At 42.6% G+C, this 22,908-nt stretch overlaps 1 protein-coding gene across 5 annotated transcripts in view; it reads right to left on the bottom strand.

The window, feature by feature from the left end:
• Positions 1-21: 21 nt before the first annotated feature.
• ZC3H11A (zinc finger CCCH-type containing 11A) overlaps positions 22-22,908 on the bottom strand; it is a 44,401-nt gene continuing 21,514 nt past the window's right edge. For 4 of the 5 annotated variants that reach the window (XM_084787024.1, XM_084787025.1, XM_084787026.1 and 1 more), the window contains 12 exons: positions 21,535-21,738; positions 21,270-21,386; positions 20,948-21,028; positions 19,769-19,879; positions 18,316-18,375; positions 15,924-16,022; positions 7,785-8,288; positions 6,882-6,967; positions 5,002-5,329; positions 3,222-3,388; positions 2,321-2,388; positions 22-1,991 (listed from right to left, as the gene is read on the bottom strand). In XM_084787024.1, the coding sequence (XP_084643150.1) occupies positions 1,733-1,991; positions 2,321-2,388; positions 3,222-3,388; positions 5,002-5,329; positions 6,882-6,967; positions 7,785-8,288; positions 15,924-16,022; positions 18,316-18,375; positions 19,769-19,879; positions 20,948-21,028; positions 21,270-21,386; positions 21,535-21,738 (2,084 nt within the window). In that variant the 3' untranslated portion in view covers positions 22-1,732. The remainder of the gene's footprint in view (positions 1,992-2,320; positions 2,389-3,221; positions 3,389-5,001; positions 5,330-6,881; positions 6,968-7,784; positions 8,289-15,923; positions 16,023-18,315; positions 18,376-19,768; positions 19,880-20,947; positions 21,029-21,269; positions 21,387-21,534; positions 21,739-22,908) is intronic. The other variant, XM_084787027.1, reaches the window with a different exon arrangement.

Below are 22,908 nucleotides of genomic sequence, written 5' to 3'. Positions count from 1 at the left end.
GTTACAATGATAAGAACTAAGTACTTCCTATATCAGTTTTATTTAAAACACAAATAGTATTTCTCTTCCGGTAATGGCAAATGGTTCAAATAATGGTGAACAGAAATCATTGACTAATACAGGGCATTAAATATGAACAGACTTTTTTTTTAAAAGCAAAATAATAAAGATTATATACAAAAGAGACCTACAATCTATAGGCCAATTCAAAAAAGGAAATGTGTTTATAAAATGTGTGGTGAAACCAGAACATTCCACCTCTGCTTTGGAGAAGGGCTATCATACAACATTCAGTCAGCTGAAGATGGATTGGTACAAGCGTCTGTACATAAACTTCAAGTCATTTTTGCATGTGCAGAATCATCCAGATCTTCCTAGACTGAACGGGCAGTCCTGTGGCTTTCTTCCTTTTCCATATTCCAAACAAGGCTACATGAACTTCAACTCTGATGAGCCACTTACAACAGCAGTTCCTTAGGAGCCAACATCACAGGTGATCCAGGACTTCCCTATGAGGAACAAACTGGCCACCTACAGAAAGTATCACAATGAACTAGTCTTTCTTTCCTCCTTGTGGTTCTGTACAGTGTCTCATTTCAAGACTCTTATCCTCATAGACTTGTCCCTTCCCAAGTCTAACCTTGAGGTGATATGAAGGACCAACATCAAGAAGGGAAACCTCAATCCAGAAAAGAAGAGACTGGAGGCATCCAATGCGCCCCAGAGCATCTGCCATCCCTACAACAGTGCAGCCGGTGCACTGCTACAGTCTGTAATCAGTACTGGCAGCTTGAATGAGTTGTTTCCCCGCTCCTCCCATGGTTAAAGCACATCAAATAAATACCAGGCAAGAGAAGTTTCCTGGGAGAGTTAGAAATTTAAAAATTACCAATTTTCTGACTCTGATAATTCAATGCCAGTAAGAGAAAGGTATTGAAGGGACAATTTTCATACTAAAAAAAAGAATTTCCCTAGTCATGTCACCATCTCTTATAAAGAATCCAGGGAATCCCAGAAGTAGAAAATTAGTTTCAGGGGATCCCTGAGGCACTTTAAAGCCTTTAAAAAATTACAGTAATAAATTAGCTATTGCTCTTCAGAGGCTTACGGAGCAGCTAACACAACAGGACCAGGTCCAGAGTTCTCTCTGTAGCTCAGGTTCTCAAGCTGCCCGGCCCTCTTTAAAGCTTAGACAAATCTCCAAATACCTTTAAAAAGACATACAATTTAACACAGAATGAATGGGTCTTTTGTTTAGTGGTAGCATGACATTTGGTCCACAATGGTTAGCAGCTGTCTTCATTTTAAACTCTGATAATATTAAGACAATACATAAATAAATGCAGCAAAGGGGAAGATAGCCCGCACTACTGACAAACACCTCAAGGAGCCACTGAGTTCTCTTGCACCATTTCATTTGGAGTTCAGTCTCATGTGGAGAGAAGGGCATTACAGAACTTTCTTCTCAAAGATGCTAAACAATGGCATCAAATGGACAACACGGTTATCAAAGGATGTAAAAGATCTGACCCCAAGGGAATCCAGGACACACATAGGTACGTCAGAGGTATACTTTTTGATTTGGGCAAAATTGGAGACTTAAGGAAATTATCACCTCAGGTAAATGTCAGGATAGATGAAACTAAGTCCAGTTTTTGGTGAGAGGTTTTTGTTTGTTTGTTTTTTCTTTTCTTTTTTTTTTTTTTAAGTGTCCTCACTATCCCCTTCCCCTTCAGCTGTCAATCATCTCTGAGAGCTCAAGCAGAAGGTCATCTTCATCTTTCCCAGGATCCAAGTCAATCTCGGCTTCTAATTTGCCTCCTGAAATTTCCCATATTAGTTTCTCAAAATCATCTTCCACAGAGAGTGGAGGCTTTCCTGTGGAGGCAGAGCTCAGCCGGCGAGGTTTGGGTGTCATCTGGGATGAGGAAGGGCTGGCTCCTTCTGGGACCAAGGGTTCTGAAGAAGCCTGAACTGAAGGCAGCACCAAACTGTAAGTGAAAAACAGACTGTTAGACCCAGCTGTGACCTTCCATGGCTAAATGACCACACAGCCTTGGGCAGAGTGAGTGAAAAGTTGTTTCTGAAGAGAAACAAGAAATAGTTCCCCTAATTTGGAATCGAGCACCTTTTGAGTTTAGCCAGGTATTCAAAGTATCTTTAATAAAGGCCAGTATCAGCACTGAAGAGCAGCAACCCCAAACCCCCTGCTTTTTGCCTCAGTGTAGAGTTAGCGTTAGAGGTTGCTAACCCAGAAGGCTCAGTGACTTATCAAGAGCAAAACCAGAAATGGCCTGGAGTTCGGTTAGGAAGGCATTACCTGTCCTTAGGGTTTTCTGTCTCAGCCATGGTGACAGATGTGTCCTCAGAGAGGAGTGGGACAACAGCCTAAAAAGGAAGAGTAAGTAAGTCGTTGGGTTAGGCTTCCCTCTTTTACTGCGTCTGTACGCTGGAGTATGTGCAAGGGCCCACGTGCAAGTACGCAGAGCTCAGAGACGATGTCTCGGAGTCCTCTTCTGTCCTGTGCCTGCCTGCCTGCCTTCAAGGTTTCAAGCTATGCTGGTTGGGCAGTGAGCTCTTGGGATCCACCTTTCTTTATTCCTCAGTGTCGGGGTCATAGCAAGTGTATGGCCACACTGGCTTTTTTATGGAGGTATTAGGGGATTCAAACTCAGACCTTCATACTTGTGTAGTAAGCACTTACCCACCAAACCATGTTCCCAGACTGGAAGCCAGGCTCTTAAAAGATTTTTTCTTTTTAAACAGGGCCTGACTATGTAGCTTTGACTGTCCCAGACCTCCATGTGCCTCTGTTTCCCACTGCCTGACTTGGAGTGAGGTTTTTTTTTTCTTTTTCTTTTCCCCAGAGCATATTTTCTTTTGTTGCCTTCTTTGAATCATGGCTATAGTTTTTGTTTTGTTTTGGCAGGGCTGGAGATCTTTCATAACCCAGGACCTTGCATGTTCAGTGTCCTCTCTACCACTGAGCTGCACCTTTGGACCAGAGGCTGCCAATCTTTTTAAACCTGGGAGCCCAAGAATCAAAGAAGCAGTGGCTGAGTAACTAAGCAAGGAACCTTGCCACGCAGAGATCAGCTCCAAACCACCAATAGATAACAGTCTAAGAAATCCATGCTTAGGAAATGGCAGTCAGTGTGAGACAAAAACAGAGGCAGAAGCAAAGGGCCACTGTCCTGCCACCTGCAGTGGTAAGCCCTTACCATGGCTGCTTTCTTGCTGGGGCTTTCCTGCAGGACGTTGCTGGAGCTGAGCGGCTTCACAGCGGCGATAACGGCAGGGTGCACCTCCACGGCCTTGCGTTTAGGAGCTAATTTGGGAGATGACACAACCTTGACCACAGATGGCTTCACATTTACTTTGGGTTTGGCTACAGGGGACAGAACGTATCTGATTAGCAACTAGATAATCTCTTTCACATATAGAGCAGCTCAGAATTAGATATACTGCCTTTAGTAGTACAAATACCAAAAAAAGTTGCCAAGCATGGAGATGTATGCCGTAAACACCAGCCCCAGGAGGCAGAGACAGGAGGGGGTTCTCCTGAGTCTGAAGCCAGCCTGATCTGTATAGTGAGTTCCAGGGCAGCCAGGGCTACGTAGAGACCCTGTCTTAAAACAAAACAGCAACACCAAAAGAGCAAATACCCTGAATAAAAATCATGTCATATGGGTCACCATGACACACTTTTCAATGTTCCTATCATATTTCGAGGTATTTTCTTCTGCAAAACAAGTGGGAAAGCTGTGTGCACTTTTACACCTTTGGGATCTGAGTACCCAGAAGGCTGAGTTCAAGGACAACTGGGGCAGTAGAGTATGACTCTACTTCAAAACAACAGAGGAAAGATGCATCTCAAAAGTTCTGGATACGACTTTTATGTTTTTCTTTTTCTAAGACAAGGTCTCATGTACCCCAGGCTATCCTCCATGTAGCGGAGGATGACTTTGAACTTCTGATCCTCCTGTCTTCACTTCTTGTTTCACTTCTTGCGAAGAACACAGATTTGGTGACTCAGATTATAAAAGTGAAAGTTTGTGGCAAAGTAAATAAAACAATGATGTTGTTTGCTTCTAGCATCTTTTGATAAAGAGGAGAACAGTGAACTCTACAGTAAAATTATCCAGATGCATATAAATAATCAAGTATGTCCTGAAAGAGAATCTTCCTCACCAACCATAGGACTTAAGCTGCTCAAAACAAAACTCAAATCCTCCTCATACAACTGGCTAATTTCAACATAGCACATGATTAGGACCGCCGAGGCACTTAACTGAGGCTGGTGTGTCCAGTGTGAGACAGCCTCTGTTGGACTACCCTGAATGAACTGTGTAAACTGAAACAATCTAATAAACCCCGTCTGTACTCACTCTACAGGTTCCGCTGCTCTAGAGAACCCTAACACAACTGGACGGGGGTTCAGGTGTGCACCGCCACTCATGACTTCCTGTATGCTGGGATGGAGCTCAGGGCTTCGTGCTGGCTAGACAAGCATTTTACCAACTGAGCTACAGCTTCAGCCCATACAAGGCCAAAACAAACAAACAAACACACACACACACACACACACACACACACACACACACACACACACACACACAGCAATTTTAAGTTGTGAGAAAGAACTCTACCTATCACTATCAGAAATACTACTACTGCTAGGCGTGGTGGTGCACACCTTTAATCCCAGCACTTGAGAGGCAGGGGCAGGTGAATCTCGGTGAGTTCGAGGCCAGCCTGGTCTACAAAGTGAGTCCAGGACATCCAGGGCTACACAGAGAAACCCTGTTTCAAAACAAAAACAACAACAACAAACAACAAAAACCAACCAAAAAATTAAAAATTAAAAAAAAAAGAAAAGAAAAGAAAGAAATATATTACTACCTGTTGGTATGACCTCAGTATACAGGAGATTCAACTCTATTTGTTGCCGGCTACTGAAATTTGGTCATTGTGGTACAATAAAGTATCAAAACCACTCACCTTTACTCCTTTTTTCCAAAGTCTGTGTTGCACATTTCACATTCAGTATAGAGTCCCCAATTCCAGAGGTTTCTACTTCTCCCTTCTGGGAGGAGTCCGTGGGGAGTCGTTTAGCCAGGTGCCGGGAGATGCCAGACACAGCAGTGAGCACTGGCTTCCCTGCCACTCTCGGGTGGTAAGAAGCCTCGTCTCCCTGGCCAGGTGTCAAGGCTGCTTTCTCCTTCTGTGAAGCTCCTCTCTCCTGCTGTTTCTCTGTGTATTTCTCTTTGATGGTGTCATATCTACTGACTGGAATTTTTGTGGTATCACTTATGATCTCATCTGAAGTCTGTAGACAAATCCAATTAAAGAATTAAAGAGCGCATTCTCATTTCTAGTGCTGAGTGAATACCTAAGTTACGTAGAGTACTTCATGATTCAGAATAAAGAGGAAGCTCATCATTTGATATTACACAGACGGCAGGCTACTACGTATGAAAGAGAGGAGCTCAAGATATGTGAGATCAATAGAACTCAGATTCTATAGGCTGTAACTATGACCCTGCATGACCCTAATGACTACTAAGCAATCAAGACATCTATACATTAGACTTATGCCAAGATACTATTTACAACTGTGTAAAGAGCTTATAGTCACAAATTAGAATATTATATAGTCAGTAAAAACGAACACCTTAAGGAATTACTAGCATGCTGGAAAATGATATAATGTACAGCTCTCAACCTGAGTTGAATATCAGATTCACTTATAGTAACATAACAGATGGCTCGGCAGGTAAGAACACTTGCTGCACTTGCAAAGAACCCAGGTTCAGTTCCAAACACTGACGTGTAAGTTCATAACCATCTTTAACTCCAGTTCCAGAGGATGTGAAATCCTTTTCTGGCCTCCACATGCATATATGGTGCTGCAATGTGCATTCATGCAGATACATATATATATATATATATGTATGTATATGTATATACACACACACACACGTACATCACGTACATGAATACTGGCACATATAAAGTAAATACATCGGGGGGTGGGGGGGTGGTCAAGTTTTATATGATCTGTAGCAAAATACTAATAGCCAGGTAAAAAACTATGAGGGGGCTGGAGAGATGGCTCAGAGGTTAAGAGCACTGTCTACTCTTCCAAAGGTCCTGAGTTCAATTCCCAGCAACCACATGGTGGCTCACAACGATCTACAATGAAATCTAGTGCCTCTTCTGGCCTGCAGGTGTTACATGCAGGCACTGTATACATAATAAATAAATAAATAAATCGTTAAAAAAACAAAAACCAAACAAAACAAAAACAAAAAAACCCATGAGAACAAGAAAGCTAGTACAGAGAGAACTGTAAACTCGTCCATAGATGCCAGGTGTGGTGGCGCCTGACTTTTTAACCCCAGCCATCAGGAGGCAGAGGCAGGCAGATGTGTGAGTTAAGAGACCAGTCAGGTCTACACAGTGAGTTCCAGGATACCTAGGGCCACAAAGACCTTATCTCAGAAACCAAAAGCAAAACAAAAATAACTCCAAACAAAACAAAAAAGAAATTTCCATAGAAAACTCTAACTAAAGTACTGGGCATGTGGTGCAGGTTGTAATCTAGCACTGTGGAATCAGACTGGCTGAGCAGGCAGACTGTGAGCTACGTAGTGAGACACTGTCTCCAAAACCCTCAAAAAACAAAAAACACACAAACAAAACAAAACAACAAAAACCAACCTAAACAACAAAAGCATAACCCAAAACAAAAAGATAAAATTACAACCACCCTCAATGTAGCAGTGAAATTATTGACATAAATTTACTGTAAGCTAAAACTAAAAGCACACACCATTTACCTCATTACATGTGCCTGGAGCATAAGATGACATGCTTACCTCATGAGCTTCCATCCTAGTCACACTGCTCTGAGAAACAGCATCCCCACTGTCTTCAAGTTCGAGTTTTTTCTCTTCTTTTGTACCTATATTCATATTTAAAAACACCATTGGATATAAGCTCAGGAGATGTGAATTGAAGTTTAAAAAAAAAAATGTTCTTTTTGTTTTTCGAGACAGGGTTTCTCTGTGTAATATCCTTGGCTGTCCTGCCTGGCGTCTGTAGACCAGGCAGAGGCCCGCCTCTGCCTCCCAGAGTGCTGGGATTACAGGTGTGTACAGGTGCCTGGTTATAAAACCTTTCTTAAGGAATATAATTTTACTGCCAATTTAACACAAGCTACAGCCATCTAGGAAGAGGGAACTGCAGCTGAGAAAAAACCGCCTCTATCAGACCAGCCTGTGAGCTATTTTGATTGGTAGTTGATGGAGAAGGGTCCAGTCCACTATGGGTAGTGCCACTCCTGGGCAAATGGTCCGCAGTCACATAAAAAGGAAGACTGAGGAAGCCATGGAGAGCAGGTCAATATGCAGTGCTCGTCCATGGCTTCTGCTTCAGCTCCTGCCTCTAGGTTTCTGCCTCGACTTCCCTCAAGGATCGGCTGTGATCAGGAGTGTAAACCAAATAATACTCCCACTTCATTGTGTTTTATCACACCACAGAAAGGAAACTAAGACAGTAATGACAAGAAAGACCAAACTCATAGCTAAGACATCGGTCCTACAAAAGCTCAAGATACACATAAATACACCACAGAGCTACTAACCACGACTACTGTCAACAGCTTTCTCTACTGAATCTGGTGACTCAAATTCGCCAGTTAAGAACTAGCCAGGCTCCTGAGGCTCCTGTGGCTCCTGCCCTGTGTTGAACAGTGCTGCTGTTAGGAGGGGTGTACAGACCTGCTCTCTTGGTGATGCGGAGCAGCCTCTTTGCCCCTGGGGCAGCCTCAGCTGGTGGCCGGGAGCTGGCACTACTCTCAGAGCTTTGCTGCCCCCTCAGGGCCTTCTCCAGTTTAATTTCCTCCAGCGTCTTAATATGCACCTCCTGCATAGACCTGGCTCTTCCTGCAGACTCCTCTGGTTGTCCTTTGCTGACAGCAACAGGTGGCAGAATCACTGTCTTTTTCACTTCAGTATCTGCTGTCAGCTTGAGGCAACTTGTATCCTTTTTGGATTTCTGTTTTTCCATTTCCTGCTGTCGGTGTTTCTTTTCAGCCAGGACCTCAGAGAAGGTTTTGATGCGCACAGAGGAAGAGCTCTTTGCTCCTGATGGAGCGTCATCAGCTCGTGAAGGTTCTTCTGTCTTCAGTTTAGTTTGCAATTCTCCACGTTTCTGACTGGCTCTTTCAAGAAGAATTTCTTCCAATGTCTTCACGTGGATCTCACCAGCTTTATTAACTCTCTCTGTTTTGGGGAAGAACAAGTATTTGCACTCATTATCTTAATGAGTTATGAGCACTCTCCTCTACAAGTAGAACAACCCAAGGGGGAAGCATCAGGTGGCTCATGTACAGTATTAGTTTCACTCTCAATTGTAGATAACTTCAAGAAAAACTGATTTGTATTTATACAGTACGAATGGCTGAAAATCACTTATCAGTGGAAAAACCTGAGCATTATAAACCTTAAGTAAAAGCAGCAGTGAGCTCTCTATTCACTCATAATATGTATAAAACTTTGCTGGACATCTGACCTGCATCCCTAGCCCTCAAAAGATCATTCAGCTATTTAAAATATGAAACAAATGTCACATTAGACAATTATTCTCAGTACTGGAGAGCTAAGAAAACAATGAACTGATACAGAATAAAAAAGATCCCCCCCCACTAGCAAGTAAGAGATTTTAATTAAAATTCAAAAACATTCAAACTATATACTAAGTTCCTAAACATAGCATGTTATAGAACCCTGTGAACTTGGTATTCCCTGCCAGTCTCATTTGTGTCTGTGTGTCTTTCTCTCTCATTAGTTCCCAGGTAAGGTCCCCCTGCAGCTCAGGCTCAAGTTAACCACACATTCAGAGCAATCCCCTGCTTTAGTCTCCTGATTGCTTGCATTATAGGCATGGACCACCATGGCCCACTAATTTTGTTGCTCATGTTTAAAGAGCTTCTTTAAAGGGTTAATGTTCAATTAAGTTCAACAGTCCTCCAGTCTAGTGCGTTTCTCTGGTGAAAGCACTGGCCAGTGTCCTGTAAGTGCCTACACCTCCAAACATTACCTGCTTCTTGACAACAGCTGATGCTATTTAGTTCCTGAACTAGTTTAGTGAAGTGCCCATGACAAAGCAAGTATTCAACTACTGAATTAGCTTTAGATTTCGACTGGATGAGTCTTTTGGGATAGTGTTTTTCCTGGAACATGGTAGCCTCAAATTCACCGTTCCCTTCTCAGCTTTATGAGCACTGAGATCATAAAGAGGGCTGCCACAACTACCTTCTCCTTAGATCGTCATGACTGTGGAGCTGGAGAAACGGCTCAGCGGTCAAGAACACTTGCTCTTGCATAGGGTCCAGATTCAATTCCCAGCACCCACATGGCTGCTCACCAGTGTCTGCAGCTCCAGCTCTAGAGTATCTGATCCCCTATTCTGACCTCTAGAGACACCAGGCTTACATGTGATACACCTACGCACACAAAGTCATCTAATACATATGACATAAATATGAAAAAAGAATCTTAATTTTAATATTTTCTTCCATTTCACAATGACAATCTCATTTCAAAATTATCACTCAAGATGGGCAGTGGTGGCACTGTGAGTTCCAGGCCAGCCTGGTCTACAGAGCGAGTTCCAGGCCAGCCTGGTCTACAGAGCGAGTTCCAGGACAGCCTGGTCTACAGAGTGAGTTCCAGGACAGCCTGGTCTACAGAGCGAGTTCCAGGACAGCCAGAGCTGTTACATAGAAACACCCTGTCTCAAAAACAAAAAAACCAAACAACCAAACCGATTAAAAAAAAAAAAAATCAAAGAAAGTAGATGTTTAATGAATTGGAGACTTGTTTTTCATCCCTACCAAAAATCACTGAAATAGGGGCAAGAGAGATGGCTCAGTGGTTAAGAGCACTGGCTGTTCCTCCAGAGGTCCAGAGTACAATTCCTGGCACCCACAAGGCAGCTCACAAGTGTCTGAAACTCCAGTTCCAGAGGATCTGACACTTGTCACAGACATACATGCGGGCAAGACACCAAGACAAGTAAAATAAATAAATAATTTCAAAAAATCATGAAATAAAGACATTAATTAAAAACAAAATTAACCTATGCTAACAATAAAAAAAATCTTTAGAGATTTCTGAGAGGACTCTATTGCAACAATTGTAAGTTTAAACATGGTAGACGGAAGTCTAAAAGACTAGTCAACACTATTTTAACTCAATAGCACAGCAAACTGGCAGCCCTGGGTTAACCAGCACAAGAAGCAGCCATCAACTATGGAAGAAGTCCTCAGGCAGACTGTAAGGACTGGGCAGGGGTATACCTCATGAACTTGCCTAGCATGCACAGGTCCTGCCTTAATTTTTAGCATCTCAAAAACAAAACTAAGCAAGCTACCAAACAAACAGGATTCATTAGAAAACTCCAGAGCAGCCTAAAAAATAAGTAAATAAATAATAACAACAATAAGCTGTGGGGGGTGGAGGATGGAGAAAGACTACAACAAAAATCTGAAGATAAATGTCAAAATTAACTCATATGGAAGTCTAAGTAATAAAAAAAAGACAACGCCAGACTGCAATCTCAGCCATTTACAACAGTGGAAGTAAACGGCAGCCCACAGGCCAAGTCTGGATGCAGCCCGGGTGTGTGAAGTGCTCCCCTGGAACATAGCCAGCCACTCATTCATTTACACATTCACACCGCAATGGCAGAGCTGAGTAACTGTGACAGAGACTGTGGACCACAAAGACTAAAATAGTTTTTTAAAAAAAAAACGTAATAGGGATCAAGCCAAGGGCACCACCACGCCAGTCAAGAGCTCTAGCACTGAGCTACTTCAGAGGTATGTGCACTTAGTCAAAGGGTCCACTGAACCCTTGGCTTGCTAACAAAAATCCGTGCTTACATCCACCAGAGTGGTTATTTCATGTCAGGGAGATAGATAGGAAATCCTAAAATGTTCTGGAGAATAAAACTGAACATAACTCACTTCTGTAATCCCACCAAGCACCTGGGAGGCTGTGACAGAAAAAGTGCCCGAATTTCAGGCAAGTCTGGGTTACAGAACTGAAACCCAGTCTTAATAAGAGAGTGGTGATGGTGGTTGTTTCCTTACAAGAAATTAAGGAGTACAACCTCCACCCCCACCCTCCCCAATATCTGTGTTTCTCTCTCTCTCTCTCCCTCTCCCTCTCCCTCTCTCTCTCTCTCTCAGGTAGCCTTGGCTGTCCTGGACTCACTTTGTAGACCAGGCTGCCTTTGAACTCACAGAGATCCACCTGCCTCTGCTTCCCAAGTGCTGGGATTACAGGTGTGTGCCACTGTCTTTTAAGAATGCTAGCATAATGCCGGGCATGGTGGTGCACGCCTTTAATTCCAGCACTCAGGAGGCAGAGGCAGGCGGATCGCTGTGAGTTCGAGGCCAGCCTGGTCTACAAAGCGAGTCCAGGACAGCCAAGGCTACACAGAGAAACCCTGTCTCAAAAAAACCAAAGAATGCTAGCATAAAATACAGAAATGAATTAAGGTTGAAATGAGAACATACAGGCTAACATTCACAGCACAGAGATATGAAATGTAAAACAGCCTTATACAAAAACTATCACAGTGAATCCTGAATGGCATAAAGCCAAGCTGGAAGAGTGACGTGCATAGTAGACCATCTACCTAGCACATACAAAGCTCTAGGTTTCAAACTACAGCACCACAAACAAGAAAAGCAGAGTATTTGAACACATGGATATTCACTTTATATAATATGCATACATATGTGTGTATATGTACACACACACACTCATGTAGTTCCCACTATTAAACAGGAATTTAAGGGGGGGAAGGGCTGGAGAGATGGCCCAGAGGTTAAGAGCACTGCCTGCTCTTCCAAAGGTCCTGAGTTCAATACTTAGCAACCACATGGTAGCCCACAACCATATGTAGTGAGATCTGGTGCCCTCTTCTGGTGTGCAGGTGTATATGCAGGCAAAAACATTGTATACATAATACATACATATATACATACATACATACACATATACATACACACATCTTTAATTTTTTTTTTTCTGAGCCAGGGTTTCTCTTTGTAGTCTTGGCTGGCCTGGACTCACTTTGTAGACCAGGCTGGCCTCAAACTCACATTGATCTCGAGTGCTTGGATTAAAGGCGTGTGCCACCACGCCTGGTCTTATAGGGTCTCCCTACACAGCCTTGCTGTCCTGAACTCACCATGTAGGCCAGGTTGGTCTCTAACTCCCAAAAATCCAACTGCCTGTCCCCCAAGTACTGGGAGTATAGGTGTCTTCTGTCATGCATGCACACGCACACACCTATGTCCAACAGATTTGGGGTATTTTTTGTTTGTTTTGAGACAGGGTCTTTCTGTGTAGCCTTGGCTGTTGTGGACTCACTTTGTAGGCCAGGCTGGCCTCAAACTCATAGCAATCTGCCTGCCTCTGCCTCCCAGTGCTGGGATTAAAGGTGCGTGTGCACCACCACGCCCAGCTCACCAACAGATTTGTATGAGTTGCACATGTTCTGTCTACATCCCTGTCATCTGACAGAATACAACTGGTTTTACATTGCTTAGAAAATGATTTCTTTCTCCCTTTCTGGCACTGCTGACTGCACCCATGAACCATGTATACCCTATGAACTGATCTGCATACCTAGCATACTGGAACCTAATTTACTTACTTACTTACTTACTTTCTTTTGGTTTTTTGAGACAGGTCTCTCTGTGTAGCCTTAGCTGTCCTGGACTCGCTCTGTAGACCAGGCTGGCCTTGAACTCACAGTGATCCACCTGCCTCTGCCTCCCGAGTGCTGGGATTAAAGGTGTGCGCCACCACCGCCATGTGAACCTAACTTTCATGACAGCTATTTAGCACATACTGGACTTCCTCTTAATGCTTTGATAAGCACGTATTTTTCCATCTTTAAATAAGACTGAAAACAACAACAACAACACACACACCCCAACAACAACAACAACACACACACACACCATAAACACAAGCTCTAACTTAATTGTAACAGGTGAGTCAGAAGAAAAGAAAAAAAGAAGGCAGCAAGGACTTTGTTCTTCTGACTTTAAGTACCTGTTAATTAAGCTAGCACATAGGCTTGATCATTCCTTCAGAGATTTGGAAATTTCAACTACCCAAAGTTTCAAAACTTAAAAAGTTAAAACAAGACTTTTCAGAGGTCAAATATTTTTTCAATGTTTACATTGAAGTACAAGGGCTGTACTTTGAATGCAATTAAAAAAAAATCTTGCCAATGAGTGCGGTGTAGACCCTTAGTCCCACCAGAGACCAGTCTCGTCTACAGAGTAAGTTCCAGGGCAGCCAGGACTACACAGAGAAACCCTGTCTCCAAAAACAAAACAACAACAAACACCCTTCAAGTTCTTAAATGTTTCTTCTCAGAATTAACTTAGAGCAGTCCAGAAAAACCATCAACCTTTCAGGACCAAACAAGTGGCACAGTGGGGGTGGCCTTACAACCCATGCCTGACCTTCAGAACCCGTGTAAGGAGGGAAGGAGAGAATCAAGTTTACACAGTTGTCCCTGGATCACCACATGAATGCTGTGCCTGCACACACATGCAAGCAAGCACACGCACAGGCATGCATGGCTTGGTGTACAAAAATTACTGAATTCCAAAAAATAATTGTTATTGTACATCTTTTTCAATCTTTCTGTCTTAAAGCTGTAGCCTTGGCTAGCCTGGATCTGTCTATGTAGACTAGGCTAGCCTTGAACTCCCAGTCTCAGCCTTCTAAGAACTGGGATTAAAGGCAGGATGCTCCTTCTCAATCTTTTGACATCAAAGTCTCTTCTGAACCTCTCTGCTTGGGGGCTCCAGTACGGCAGTACAGCTATTTGCACAGCTCTTAACCAGAGCACACTCTTCTATTGAAGGAGATTGGGCTAAGTGTGCTGTGTCCTATGGATGTAGGTGCAGTGGTGCAGGAGGAAAGGACAGCTGCTTAACGAGGGGCGGTGGTGGTGGCGCTGTGTATGTCACAGATGCTGTGGAGGCTTTCACACACTGCCAGTTTAACTGAGACTCTGGTGTTAGGTAAAGCTCTGAAGGTTTTCCCCAGACCCCCCACACACTAGCCAAGTGCTCTACTGCTGAGCTATGATGTAACTGACAACCAAGGAACCTGACAAAGAGGTTAACTTCTGTTTGTCCTCAGCACTCAAGCCACCAAATGGGAGGAACATTTACTTAAAGTCTCATGAGCTAGAAGTAGAAAAGTTTACTTTCCAAGGAAGCTCTACACAAGAAAACAAAATAAAACTCCTCAGTCATTAAGCCAACATTTCACCTAAGTCAGAAAGTGGCCAAAACAACAACAAAAACAAACAAAATCCCAAAACATCTAACCCAGGACATCTCTCCTTCATCCATCCCACCCCCAAATGCTCTGACTTAAACACTCACCCCGGCCACTACATCCATTCCCTTGAAGTCTTAGGTCTTCGCAGGGTTTGTTTTTATCTCTATGTGTCTGTGTTGGCGTTTGCCATGTATGTGCCATGTGCCTGCAGATGCCAGAGAGGGCACCAGATCGCTGGAAAACTAGAGTCACAGGTAGTTGTGAGCTGCCTGGTGTGGGTGCTGGGGGAAAAACAAACACAGCCTTAATTTCTAGCACCCACTGAGCACTCTCTGCAGCCCTCTCTGGGTTATTTAACAGCCGGTCCTCGGCTAGTACTCTGCCATCTTCTAATGTTTCTCAATAACACAAGCCAGGTAACAGCCTAAAAGAAAACCTGACCCTTTGATCTCTTTTCTATTTTTCTTTCCTGTAAGGCTTTTGTTTGTTTGTTTTTGAGACAAGGTCTCTCTGCATAGCCCTGGCTGTCCTGGAATTTACTAAGTAGACTAAGCTGACCGCTAACTCACAGAAATCCACCTGCCTCTGCCCGAGTGCTAGGATTAAAGGCGTGTGCCACCACACCCAGCCCTTTTAAAGTAGTTTAGTTTACTACTATTACTACTATGTATACGTGAGTGCAGGCACATGTGCTTCACTCAGGGCATGTGTGAAGTCAGAGGACAACTTCCAGGTATCAGCTGCATGGCTTAAACACAGGTCATCAAACTGTGGCAAGCGCTTTTTACCAGCTTAAGCCACCTTCCCAGCTTGCTAACTCTGAAACAACTCATCAGTAGTTTGTCACTGTATTAGAGTGCATTCAGACCCTCATAACATGGCTTTAAAAATTGTATATAACCAAACTCCTCTTTCTTCTCTTGTCATCAGGCCCTTCGTTCCAATTCCATCTTTTAGCTGTCCTCTGGTCCTTGAGTGTACTACACTTCCTCAGCTCTCAGCTTTTTCTTTAATACAAACTATTAAACTATTGTGATGAAACCATGGCCATAAACAATCTGGAGAAGAAACTCGGGTTACTTTCAGTTTATAACTCTCAGGTCACTCCACTGCTAAGAGAAGTGAGGGCAGGAACCTGGAGGCAGGAACCCCTAGAGGCCATGGAGGAGTGCTAGTTACTGGCTTCCCCCCATGGCTTGCTCAACCTGCTCTCTTATAGCATCCAGTACCAGCCCTGGGGTGGCCCCAATCACAATGGGCTGCGCACTCCCACATAAATCATCAATTAAAAAACCAAGTACCACCTGTTTACCCATAGGCCAATTCAGTGGAACTTTTTTTAATTGTGCATTTTAAAAACAATTCAATAATGTGTCAAGCTGACTTAAAACTAGCAAGCACACTGGGCCTCCAACTTCACTTAGGCAATTCCTGAGTTTAAATTTAAACTTCAACACCCTGCTTTTTAGAGTCAAGCAGGGTAAACACTCAAATGTTTGCTGAACAAAGAGACACACACAAAATGTTTACCTTTCTTTGGTGTTTTATCAGTGTTAGTTTCTGGAGCTTCCACTTTTTTCCCCAGCCTCTGTGCAAGGCTCCGCTTTAATGGGGGGTCACTGTCACCACCTACAAATACAAAGACTGTAAGATTATAATCTTCTGCTGGGCAGTGGTGGCACACACCTTTAATCCCAGTACTTGGGAGACAGGCAGGCGGATTGAGGCCAGCCTGGTCTACAAAGTGAGATCCAGGACAAGACAGAGTTACACAGAGAAATTGTCTTGAGGGAAAAAAAGGTTTTCAGCCAAGGTTACACAGAAAAGGCCTGTCTTGAAAAGATTTTAATTTTCAACAAAGTAAGAAATAAATAAAGCAAAAAGAGATGACAATTTTTAAATATTCTGGAAATTTTCTGTACTTGAATGGTATTCAACAAAGGAAAAAATAAAGCAAAATTTGACAATTTAAAATATTCTTAAGGTTTCTGTATTTAAATGGTGTTTGCCCACCAGCTTCCCAGAACTTAATGTTTAAACCAAAATGTCCTAGAAAGGAAAATTAAAAAAAAAAAAAAATCTAAATACATGAATGAATAGTGACAAAAATAACTAAAATTAAAAATAGGATCCTAAGCTCTGGCTGAAGCTAAAGCTCAAAAACATCAATGTATTCACTACCTGTGCTGTGCTGGCTGGTTTTATTGACATTTATATGAAAGGGAATCTCATTGAAGACAATGCCTCCCTAAGATCAGGCTGTAGGGCATGTTGTAGGGCATTTTTTAAAGTTAGTGATTGATGGGGAGGGCCTAGCCCATGGTGGGTGGTGCCGTCCTTGGGCTGGTGATCCTGGGCTCTAAATAAAGCATGCTGAGGGGCTGGAGAGATGGCTTGGCAGTTAAGCGCACTGACTGCTCTTCCAGAGTGCCTCAGTTCATTCCCAGCAACCACATGGTGGCTCACAATTGTCTGTAACTTCAAGATCCGACCCCTCCACACAACGTACATGCAGGCAAAACACAAATGCACATAAAATAAAAATAATTTTTTAAAAAAGCAGGCTGAGCAAGCCATGGGGGTCAAGTCACCAAGTAAGTGGTGCTCCTCCATGGCCTCTGCATCAGCTCCTGCCTCCAGGTTATGGCCCTGGACTTCCTTTAATGAACAGTGATATGGAAGTTTAAGCTGAATAAATTCTTTCCTTCCCAACTTGCTTTGTAGACATGGTGTTTCATCACAGCTGTAGTAACCTTAACTAAGACACTACCAAACTCTGAATTCATATTCAATTCAGTTAGGAAGACTGTAAAGGATTTTATGATGCTCATTTTTCCTGGGATATGAAGTTTTGAAGGTCACATAATCCCCTCCTTCAATTACAAAGGAGAAATCCAAAATTCTGGCTAGAGCTGTGGCTCTCAGAGCAGTATGTTGAATACCTAGCACTGCATAAACTGGGTGTTGCATGCCCTTGGAAAGTGTGCTTACATGACAGATCTTGCATTTTAAAAAGGAGAAGGAAAAGGTGGAGAAAGACGAGAACAAGAAAAAGGAGAAAACCACTAGCCAACTGAAAACATCTACAGTTCTGACTCTTTAGCTTAACTTAAGTTAGTCCCTGCCAAAATCTTTTGTTTCTATGACCAGTTAGGTTCAATGCAGACTGCAGTCTGACTAAAATACAATCGGCCTTTCTGTACTTGCTTGCCAATAGAGAAGGGGTAATGAAAAAGGAACCATTAGGTACAACATGAAAACAAAATAGAAAATTGGTTTTTTGGTTTGTTTATTGATTTTCAGACAAGGGTCTCTCTATGTAATCTTGGTTGGCCTGGAATAGCTATGAACACCAAACTGGCCTTGAACACACAAAGACGCTCCTGCCTCTGCCTCCTGAGTGCATTAAAGGTACATGACACTAATGTAATAATATACAAGCCTGAAATTATTAAACCTTGGACCTTCTAAAAGGCTAGTCATAGGCTGGAGATAGCTTAGCTGGTCAACAGGCTCACAACCAAAAAGAGAAGGCTAGTCATGGTCATAATCTGATTAAGCGGTAGTAATTTGCCGTAGCTTCAATAAAAAATATAACATACACATGAAATTTTATAAATGTTGTCAGTCACGAATACAGGAGAGGGCTGGAGAGATGGCTCAGAGGTTAAGAGCACTGTCTGCTCTTCCAGAGGTCCTGTGCGCAATTCCCAGAAACCACATGGTGGCTCACAACCATTTAAACTGAGATGTGGTACCCTCTTTCTGGTGTTCGGACATATATGCAGATAGAACACTCATATACATAACAAATAAACAAATAAATCTTAAAAAGAATACAAGCAGACCAGACTGAAAGTCTCAATAAGGTACCATGTTACTGCACAAACACACAGAGGGAAGATACACGAGATCAACTCACCCATTGAAAATTTCCGTTTCCCAAGTCTCTCAGCAAGACTCAGTCTAACCGAAGGCTCTTCTGAAATGGCAGAAATAAAACACGTCCACTGTTAGTTGATTGAGGATGTTACTATACATTCATGAGCCCATCAAGGAAGTATTTTGAAAATCAGACCTCAGTCTTAGGTCACACGTAACAAGGTAATAATCAACAGTCTAATGAACATGCAACAGCATGTCCTTAGTAACAGCAGCCAAATTTAAGGAAAGAGGGCTCTGGCCTTGGCCAAACTATCCTTGTGGACCTTGAGAAGTTATTTAATATCACACGAGTGAGTAAGCCTTCCTCCAAATGTTTGTTCAAATGGAACATTTAAATGTACAATTTCTTTGGTATTAAATCCACTGCTAGATACTTCTCACCTGAGAGGCGGGAAGCTCAATGAACAAAATGCCTCCACAAGATCAGGCTGAAGGCATCAGTTTTCAACCTGTGGAGTACCCTATGGGGTGGAGTGGGGTGTTGAGTACCCTTTCATAGGGGTTGCCTATCAGATATTCTACATATCAGATTATTAAGATTCATAACAGTAGCAAAATTACAGTTCTGAACTAGCAATGAAAATAATTTTATGCCTGGGGTCAGCACAATATGAGGAACTGTATTAAAGGGTCACAGCATTAGGAAGGTTGAGAACCACTGCTCTAGGGCATTTTCTTAATTAGTGATTATGGGGGTGGGCCCAGTCCACTGTGGGTGGTGTCATCCCTGGGCTAGTGGTCCTGAGTTCTGTAAGAAAGCAGGGTGAGCAAGCCACTGGGAACAAGCCAGTAAGCAGCACCCACACCCACCCTCCACGCCCTATGCATCAGCTCCTGTCCTATTCGAGTTCCTGTCCTTACTTCCTTTGGTGATGAACTGTTATGTGAAAGTGTAAGTCAAATAAACCCTTTCCTCCCCAAGTTGCTCTAACTATGACGTTTCATCACAGCAATAGTAACCTAAACTAAGACAATTTCTTAGTAGATTTAAAACAACCTAGTAAAAACATTTTTCTATCACTCTATGACTCAAAATGAGCAGCCAATGAAGTTGCTAAAGCAAAGAGAAAATGTTAAATTAGATACACATAAATGTTAAGATTGCCTGACTAGCAGAGGCAGTCGGATCTCTATGAGTTTGAGGGTAGCCTGGTCTACAAAGCAAGTCCAAGACAGTCAAGGCTACACAGAGAAATCCTGTCTCAAAACAAACAAACAAACAAAAAACCAAACCAAACCAACAACAAAAACAAAAAACAACAACAAAAGATTGCCTGACCAAAAACTCCAACTTTCTAAAAGGCCAAATGTACTAATTTTTCAACCTTATTTCTGATCAAAATGTTTCAAGTCTTCCTAACACTCTAAAGTGTATCCCTGAGGAATTTTGTGTTCCCAGTACATGAAGCCAACAACACTACATTCCTTACCTTGTTTGCTCGATAGAGTTACTGTCCTAACCACAGTCCGAACATTCTCCTTCTCAGGGCCTGGATTAGGCAGAGGCTGATGTAAAACACTGGAAACTCCTGAGGAGCCTTCTGAATGAGAAAAGGCAAATAAATAACCCATGGAAAATAAATAAATCTAATCCAAGTCAAGATCTATGAACATTTAAACTCATGTGACTGCAGTCTGAATGCTGCAGAAGTCAGGTAGACACTGCTTACCAGTGAGGCTAACACTTCTCTAAAGCCAAGGCAGAAGCATGTTTAGCTACCAGCCTCAGAAATTCCATCGTCCCCACCTCAACTTTATTATCTGTAAAACAAGGTTCCTATAGAGTAAGCTTTAAGGACAGAATTCTCAGAACCAACTACTTACTATATTTAGTATATACTCTTCACTGCCTTAGCTGTAACTTTTCGAGTAGGAACTATACATTAACTAGGTTGAGGCAAGCGAGCTCCAGCAGAAGAGCCTGGCAGATCTTAAGACCTCTTGTACTGAACGACTTATGTTCTCTTAGTAGGTTCTATGAACACATGGGTAAGAGGTCAGCTTGTCTTTCCTCAGGAGACAGTGTCTTACAAGGATCTGCGGCCCGCCAAGTCGACTAGACTGGCCAGCAAGCCCCAGCAATCCTTCTATCTGCACCTCCCCCGAACCAGGATTACCAGCACACATCACTGTGCCTGGCCTTTTACACAGGAGCTAGGGATAGAGCACAGGTCCTCAGGCTGTGCAGCAAGCACTTTACTCCATAGGCCCCTTAATATGGCTCTTTAACTGTTTTCTTCACAGTTAAATATTTCAAGATATTAGCCCAGCACTTGGGAAGCAGAGGCAGGCAGATCTCTGTGAGTTCAAGGCCAGCATGGTCTATGTAGTGAGTTTCAGGATGGCCAGGGCTACAAAGAGAAACCCTGTCTCGAAAAAAACTACCAACCAATCTCAAGAGATACAGGGTTCTTTAAATTACTATTTGGTCTTAGCTCTGAAGAGTGAGGACTAAAACATAAAAACACAGGACCAATAGGCTTGCTTCACTTCAAACAAGCCCTAAAAATAAGAAGCTGCATTTGATAAATTTGGCTTTGTTGCCAGAAATATCTTTATTAATCTTGTCTGGTAACATGCAAGTATTCATGCCAAAACTTATAACTTACCACCTTGCTTCTTGGATTTTTCCTTCATTTTCTTTGATTTAATTTCCTCAAGAGTTTTTATTCCAAAATTCAAACATTCACCTAAGAAACCCAAGGGGGGGGGGGGAACCACATGAGGAATTACAGCCTTTTACTGTGCATTTCTTTGCAGACATTCAAGTATGCATTGAGTAAATGACTTATAAGAAAGTGTACATCACAGGCACATAGCACATCTGCTAGGAAAAAGAGAGCTTAGTGGCTGTACATTAAATGTCAAAGGCAGCCGTAGCAGTCAGTGATGCTTCAAGGTTTACAAACAGTACAAACAGCCTGCTCCTACCTTGCTTTAAACTGACTCCAGGTTTCCGGGCAGAAGCCACTCGTAATCCATTATGAACTTCAGGAGTTGGTTGCAGGGCAGGGGTTTTGCTTTCATCGCCCTCCTCAGAAAACTGATCTGTATAGCCACATTTAAGACAAACCTCCAATTAAAAACAAGTCTAGAGCTTTATTTCTGTTCCTGTGTAATTCATTACATTATTTGCTTGAGAGAGCGAGAGAGAGCGAGAGGGGGGCGGGGAGAGAGAGCATGCAGCTAAACGTACCATCATCATCTTCATCATCATCTGCAGCATTGATTACAACAGGTGGATGTGTAGGGCTGGGAACATTTTCTGAACTTTCTACTTTCATTACACTCCGCAGCTGAGGGGAGGGATTAGACTGGACAGATAGTTTGTTCTGCTGAACTGTGAGCTGGCTAGCCTTTACTTCTTCTTCTTGTGACTCAGGCACAGTGAGTAACACAGCTGAACATACAAAACCAGACATAAATTTACAACAGAGAATTATAATCCCAACTCAACAAAAATCCCTGTCCTTTTATGATAAATTTGGTACTTTTTTAAAAACTTAACTTTCCCAGCTTCATTCTAAAGTCTCCATAAAGAAAAAAGTTATTTTTGAGCCAATAATTCCATTATTGTATATAAACAAATGCTAGGAACTGAAAGCAGTAAGCCCAAGAGTTAGTTATAAACACTAGACATTTCATTTTAAAACTGGCATTCTACAATTTTCTTTCCTACAGGAAGACACATACAGAGATCACCTGACTCTGATGTGTTCCCACCATTCCTGGATCTTTTTCTTTTTTTGATAGTCTTGCTATCAAAATCCAGGCTGGCTCTCACACTCAAGCTTCTCCTGCCTTAGCCTTCTGAGCACTAAAATCACGGCACCTACCACTGTGGGTAACTCCGATATGGTTCTTTGGTGGCCAAAGGACATTAGTCCACTAAAAATTATCTTAAAAGGGCCTTTGGAGGGGCCAGTAAGATGACTCAATTTGACCTCAGTGCCATCCCCAGGGCCCACAGGTGGAAGGAGAAAACGTGGCCTCCCCAAGCGGTTCTCTGACTTCCACATGCATTCCATAGCATGTGTGTGTACACATTCCAGACACATATAAAAAAATTATAAATTAGAATTATTTCATAAGGAGCTTTGAAAATAAACCACAGATTTTTGTGGAGTTGTTTAGTTTAAGTCTGGGGATATAATACAGCGGTAGAGGGCTTGTCTAGCGTCCTTGAAATCCTGGGTTTGATCCCCAGCCCTGGAACAATGGGACAGTAATTTTTTTAGGTAGCCTACATCAAGATTTTTTGTTTTCAACAGCCTATGAAAAGCTGGACGAGTAGTACATGAGGTGTTATGTGACTGGCTATAATCAGGTGGAGATCACAAGCTGTAAGCAAGCTCAGGCTCCAGAGTGTAAACTCATCTCCACCAGAGCTAAGATGGCTAGTGAGTACCTTTGGCTTTTGGGCCACAAGGTCTCTATCTTAACTATTTCACTCTGCAGTACTAACACAAAACTGGCCACAGAAAATATGTACTCAATAAATCTCCATTTTACAGAACAGGCAGAGGACCCAATTTGCCAATCTTTGGTGTGGAGAATTAAGTTTCTTTTG

Source organism: Acomys minous (assembly GCF_964271855.1).
Source record: "Acomys minous genome assembly, chromosome: 1".
Taxonomy (NCBI): domain Eukaryota; kingdom Metazoa; phylum Chordata; class Mammalia; order Rodentia; family Muridae; genus Acomys; species Acomys minous.
The sequence above is the reverse complement of the archived record's forward strand: the minus strand, read 5'-3'. Positions and strand labels throughout refer to the sequence as shown.